The 6,000-nt window shown below is 54.6% G+C and overlaps 2 protein-coding genes across 2 annotated transcripts in view; one reads left to right on the top strand and one right to left on the bottom strand.

Moving 5' to 3' along the window:
* Positions 1–6,000, bottom strand: part of ciapin1 (cytokine induced apoptosis inhibitor 1) — a 65,941-nt gene that overhangs the window by 57,861 nt on the left and 2,080 nt on the right. The window lies entirely within an intron of this gene.
* The window catches only part of coq9 (coenzyme Q9 homolog (S. cerevisiae)), a 70,001-nt gene continuing 66,652 nt past the window's right edge, over positions 2,652–6,000 (top strand). The window contains 1 exon segment of the mRNA XM_067978595.1: positions 2,652–2,907. Within this exon segment, the coding sequence (XP_067834696.1) occupies positions 2,652–2,907 (256 nt within the window).

Consider the following 6,000-nt stretch of genomic DNA (forward strand, 5'->3'; position numbering starts at 1 on the left):
AATTTAGGGTGCATCCCATCCGGACCGGGTGATTTATCTACTTTAAGTACAGCTAGCCTTTCGAGTACCTCTTCTTTATTAATTTTTAGCCCATCCAGTATCTTAACTATATCTTCCTTTACTGAGACTCTGGCAGCATCTTCTTCCTGGGTAAAGATCGATGCAAAGTGCTCATTTAATACCTCGGACATCCCTATTGCCTCCATGAGTAGATCTCCTTTATGGTCCCTAATCAGCCCCACCCCTCCTCTCACTACCCGTTTACTGTTTACATGCCTGTAGAAGACTTTTGGATTCCCTTTTATGTTAGCCGCTGGTCTATTCTCATACTCTCTCTTTGCCCCTCTTATTTCCCTTTTCACTTCCCCTCTGAACTTTCTATATTCTGCCTGGTTCTCACTTGTGTTATCAACCTGACATCTGTCATACACCCCCTTTTTTCTGCTTCATCTTACTCACTATATCACTTTCCTCATCCAGGGAGCTCAGGATTTACTTGTCCTACCTTTCCCCCTCGTGGGAATGTACCTCCTCTGTACCCGAACAATCCCCTCTTTAAAGACCACCCTTTGTTCAATTAAAGTTTTGCCTGTCCAATCTTTGACTCCAATTTACCCGGGCCAGGTCCGTTCTCAACCCACTGAAACTGGCTCTCCCCCAATTGAGTATTTTTACTCCAGATTGTTCCTTGTCATTTCCATTAATAATCTAAACCTTATGATATTATGATCACTGTTCCCTAAATGTTCCCCACTGACACTTGCTCCACTTGACCCACCTCATTCCCCAGGACCAGATCCAGCAATGCCTCCCTCCTCACTGGGCCCGAAACGTACTGGTCAAGAAAGTTTTCCTGAACACACTTCAGAAATTCCTCCCCCTCTCTGCCCTTTACACTATTACTATCCCAGTCTATATTAGGATGGTTGAAATCCCCAGTTATCACTTCTCTATAGTTCTTGCACCTCTCTGTAATTTCCCTGCAAATTTGCTCCTCGATCTCCTTCCCATTAGTTGGTGGCCTATAGAATACACCCAGTAGTGTAATGGCACCTCTATTGTTTCTGAACTCTCAGCAAATAGATTCTGTCCTTGACCCCTCCAGGACATCCTCTCTCTCCAGCACTGCAATATTCTCCTTAATCAATACTGCCACCCCCACCCTCCTTTCTTCCCTTCCCGATCTTTCCTGAACACCTTGTATCCAGGAATATTTAGTACCCAATCCCGCCCTTTTTTGAGCCCGGTCTCCGTTATCGCCATGACATCATATTCCCATGTGACTATTTGTGCCTGGTGCTCACCGACCTTGTTCACCAGGCTTCGTGTGTTTACACACATGCACTGGAAACCAGTCTTAGACTTTCTTGTTCTCCCTCTTAGTCTGATCTTCAAAAGAACTATTCAATTAGTGCCCTGTTCTTTCCCCATAGCCCTGTGCATTTTATTCCCTTCAAGTATTTATCCAATTCCCTTTTGAAAGTTACGACTGAATCTGCTTCCACCACCCTTTAACGCAGCGCATTCCATCTGCAAACTTTGAAATTATCCCCTCTATACCCAAGTCCAGGTCATTAATATATATCAAAAAGAGCAGTGGTCCTAATACTGACCCCTGGGGAACACCACTGTATATTTCCCTCCAGTCTGAAGAACAACCGTTCACCACTACTCTCTGCTTTTTGTCCCCTAGCCAATTCTGTATCCACACTGCCACTGTCCCTTTCGTCCCATCGGCTTTCATTAACAAGTCTATTATGTGGTACTTTATCAAACACCTTTTGAAAGTCCATATACACATCAACCACCCTACCCTCATCAACCTCTCCGTTACTTCATCAAAGAACTCAATCAAGTTAGTCAAACATGATTTTCCTTTAACAAATCCATGCTGACTTTCATTTATTAGCCCCGACTTTTCCAAGTGCCAATTAATTTTGGCCCAGATTATTGTCTCGAAGTTTCCCCAACACTGACATTAGACTGACTGGCCTGTAATTGCTGGGTTTATCCCTCTCCCCTTTTTGTGAACAGGGGTGTACCATTTGCAATCCTCCAGTCCTCTGGCATCATTCCCATATTTAAGGAGGATTGGAAGATTGTGGCCAGAGCCTCTGGAATTTCCACCCTTACTTCCCTCAGTAACCGAGGATGCATCCCATCTGGATCAGGTGACTTTTCGACCCTGAGTGCTGCCGACCTTTGAAGTCCCTCCCTCGATATCTATATTTATCCGATCCAATATCATTACTACCTCCTCCTTTACTGCTACATGGCAGCATCCTCTCCTCTAGTGAAGACCGATGTGAATTCTCATTCAGTCTCTCAGCCATTCCCTCTGCCTCCACAAATGGATCTTTTTTGTCCCGAATCAGCCCCACGCTTCCTTTGACTTCCCTTTTACTATTTATATGGGTTCACTTTTATGTTAGTCGCAAATCCATTCTCTATTCAATGATGTTGTTAAGAATAAAACTTAACATATTGTTTTAGATAGAATTAGGAAGCTGAACACAGATTGGGCAGCTGGTCCAGATGATACCCACTCGAGCCCTTTCGTTAAGTGTAGAGTTGGGGGGGGTAATGTGACCGAGGTTGATGAGATGATGAAGGGAATAGACTGTGTTTGTGGAGACGGATGACCAGGGGCCATGACTGTGAGCTGTGTCAGGCCAGTGCTGGCTGGGGTACCAGGAGGAGGCTCTACCCCGAGAGCAGTGGGCCTCGAGCGGGCCACCCGAGTCCTCAACTCCTTCAGGCGAGAGCTGGACCAGAGAGTGGCCGAGGTGGAGATGACTGGGTTAGAGCGGGGGAGATCCAGCCCAGTATCAGGGTCACTGGGAGAAAGCGGGGGAGATCCAGCCCAGTATCAGGGTCACTGGGAGAAAGCGGGGGAGATCCAGCCCAGTATCAGGGTCACTGGGGGAAAGCGGGGGAGATCCAGCCCAGTATCAGGGATCACTGGGAGAGAGCGGGGGAGATCCAGCCCAGTATCAGGGATCACTGGGGGAAAGCGGGGGAGATCCAGCCCAGTATCAGGGTCACTGGGAGAGAGCGGGGGAGATCCAGCCCAGTATCAGGGATCACTGGGAGAAAGCGAGGGAGATCCAGCCCGGTATCAGGGTCACTGGGAGAAAGCGGGGGAGATCCAGCCCAGTATCAGGGATCACTGGGGGAAAGCGGGGGAGATCCAGCCCAGTATCAGGGATCACTGGGGGAAAGCGGGGGAGATCCAGCCCAGTATCAGGGATCACTGGGGAAAGCGGGGGAGATCCAGCCCAGTATCAGGGTCACTGGGAGAAAGCGGGGGAGTTCCAGCCCAGTATCAGGGATCACTGGGAGAGAGCGGGGGAGATCCAGCCCAGTATCAGGGATCACTGGGGGAAAGCGGGGGAGATCCAGCCCAGTATCAGGGTCACTGGGAGAAAGCGGGGGAGATCCAGCCCAGTATCAGGGATCACTGGGGGAGAGCGGGGGAGATCCAGCCCAGTATCAGGGTCACTGGGGGAAAGCGGGGGAGATCCAGCCCGGTATCAGGGATCACTGGGAGAGAGCGGGGGAGATCCAGCCCAGTATCAGGGTCACTGGGGGAAAGCGGGGGAGATCCAGCCCAGTATCAGGGTCACTGGGGGAGAGCGGGGGAGATCCAGCCCAGTATCAGGGATCACTGGGGGAGAGCGGGGGAGATCCAGCCCAGTATCAGGGTCACTGGGGGAGAGCGGGGGAGATCCAGCCCAGTATCAGGGATCACTGGGAGAAAGCGGGGGAGATCCAGCCCAGTATCAGGGTCACTGGGAGAAAGCGAGGGAGATCCAGCCCAGTATCAGGGTCACTGGGAGAAAGCGGGGGAGATCCAGCCCAGTATCAGGGTCACTGGGGGAAAGCGGGGGAGATCCAGCCCAGTATCAGGGTCACTGGGAGAGAGCGGGGGAGATCCAGCCCAGTATCAGGGATCACTGGGAGAGAGCGGGGGAGATCCAGCCCGGTATCAGGGTCACTGGGAGAAAGCGGGGGAGATCCAGCCCGGTATCAGGGATCACTGGGAGAGAGCGGGGGAGATCCAGCCCAGTATCAGGGTCACTGGGGGAAAGCGGGGGAGATCCAGCCCGGTATCAGGGATCACTGGGAGAGAGCGGGGGAGATCCAGCCCGGTATCAGGGATCACTGGGAGAAAGCGGGGGAGATCCAGCCCGGTATCAGGGTCACTGGGAGAAAGCGGGGGAGATCCAGCCCGGTATCAGGGATCACTGGGAGAGAGCGGGGGAGATCCAGCCCGGTATCAGGGTCACTGGGAGAAAGCGGGGGAGATCCAGCCCGGTATCAGGGTCACTGGGAGAGAGCGGGGGAGATCCAGCCCGGTATCAGGGTCACTGGGAGAAAGCGGGGGAGATCCAGCCCGGTATCAGGGTCACTGGGGGAAAGCGGGGGAGATCCAGCCCGGTATCAGGATCACTGGGAGAAAGCGGGGGAGATCCAGCCCGGTATCAGGGATCACTGGGGGAGAGCGGGGGAGATCCAGCCCGGTATCAGGGATCACTGGGGGAGAGCGGGGGAGATCCAGCCCGGTATCAGGGATCACTGGGAGAGAGCGGGGGAGATCCAGCCCGGTATCAGGGATCACTGGGAGAGAGCGGGGGAGATCCAGCCCGGTATCAGGGATCACTGGGGGAAAGCGGGGGAGATCCAGCCCAGTATCAGGGTCACTGGGAGAGAGCGGGGAGATCCAGCCCAGTATCAGGGATCACTGGGAGAAAGCGGGGGAGATCCAGCCCAGTATCAGGGTCACTGGGAGAAAGCGGGGGAGATCCAGCCCAGTATCAGGGATCACTGGGAGAGAGCGGGGGAGATCCAGCCCAGTATCAGGGATCACTGGGGGAAAGCGGGGGAGATCCAGCCCAGTATCAGGGATCACTGGGGGAAAGCGGGGGAGATCCAGCCCAGTATCAGGGATCACTGGGGGAAAGCGGGGGAGATCCAGCCCAGTATCAGGGTCACTGGGAGAAAGCGGGGGAGATCCAGCCCAGTATCAGGGATCACTGGGAGAGAGCAGGGGAGATCCAGCCCAGTATCAGGGTCACTGGGGGAAAGCGGGGGAGATCCAGCCCAGTATCAGGGTCACTGGGGGAGAGCGGGGGAGATCCAGCCCAGTATCAGGGATCACTGGGGGAGAGCGGGGGAGATCCAGCCCAGTATCAGGGTCACTGGGAGAGAGCGGGGGAGATCCAGCCCGGTATCAGGGTCACTGGGAGAAAGCGGGGGAGATCCAGCCCAGTATCAGGGTCACTGGGAGAGAGCGGGGGAGATCCAGCCCAGTATCAGGGTCACTGGGAGAGAGCGGGGGAGATCCAGCCCAGTATCAGGGATCACTGGGAGAAAGCGGGGGAGATCCAGCCCAGTATCAGGGATCACTGGGGGAAAGCGGGGGAGATCCAGCCCGGTATCAGGGATCACTGGGGGAAAGCGGGGGAGATCCAGCCCAGTATCAGGATCACTGGGAGAGAGCGGGGGAGATCCAGCCCAGTATCAGGGTCACTGGGAGAGAGCGGGGGAGATCCAGCCAGTATCAGGGTCACTGGGAGAAAGCGGGGGAGATCCAGCCCAGTATCAGGGATCACTGGGGGAAAGCGGGGGAGATCCAGCCCAGTATCAGGATCACTGGGAGAGAGCGGGGGAGATCCAGCCCAGTATCAGGGTCACTGGGAGAGAGCGGGGGAGATCCAGCCCAGTATCAGGGTCACTGGGAGAGAGCGGGGGAGATCCAGCCCAGTATCAGGGTCACTGGGAGAGAGCGGGGGAGATCCAGCCCAGTATCAGGGTCACTGGGAGAGAGCGGGGGAGATCCAGCCCAGTATCAGGGTCACTGGGAGAAAGCGGGGGAGATCCAGCCCAGTATCAGGGTCACTGGGAGAAAGCGGGGGAGATCCAGCCCAGTATCAGGATCACTGGGAGAGAGCGGGGGAGATCCAGCCCAGTATCAGGGTCACTGGGAGAGAGCGGGGA

This window comes from Heptranchias perlo, unplaced genomic scaffold, assembly GCF_035084215.1.
Source record: "Heptranchias perlo isolate sHepPer1 unplaced genomic scaffold, sHepPer1.hap1 HAP1_SCAFFOLD_324, whole genome shotgun sequence".
In the NCBI taxonomy this organism is placed as follows: Eukaryota; Metazoa; Chordata; class Chondrichthyes; order Hexanchiformes; family Hexanchidae; genus Heptranchias; species Heptranchias perlo.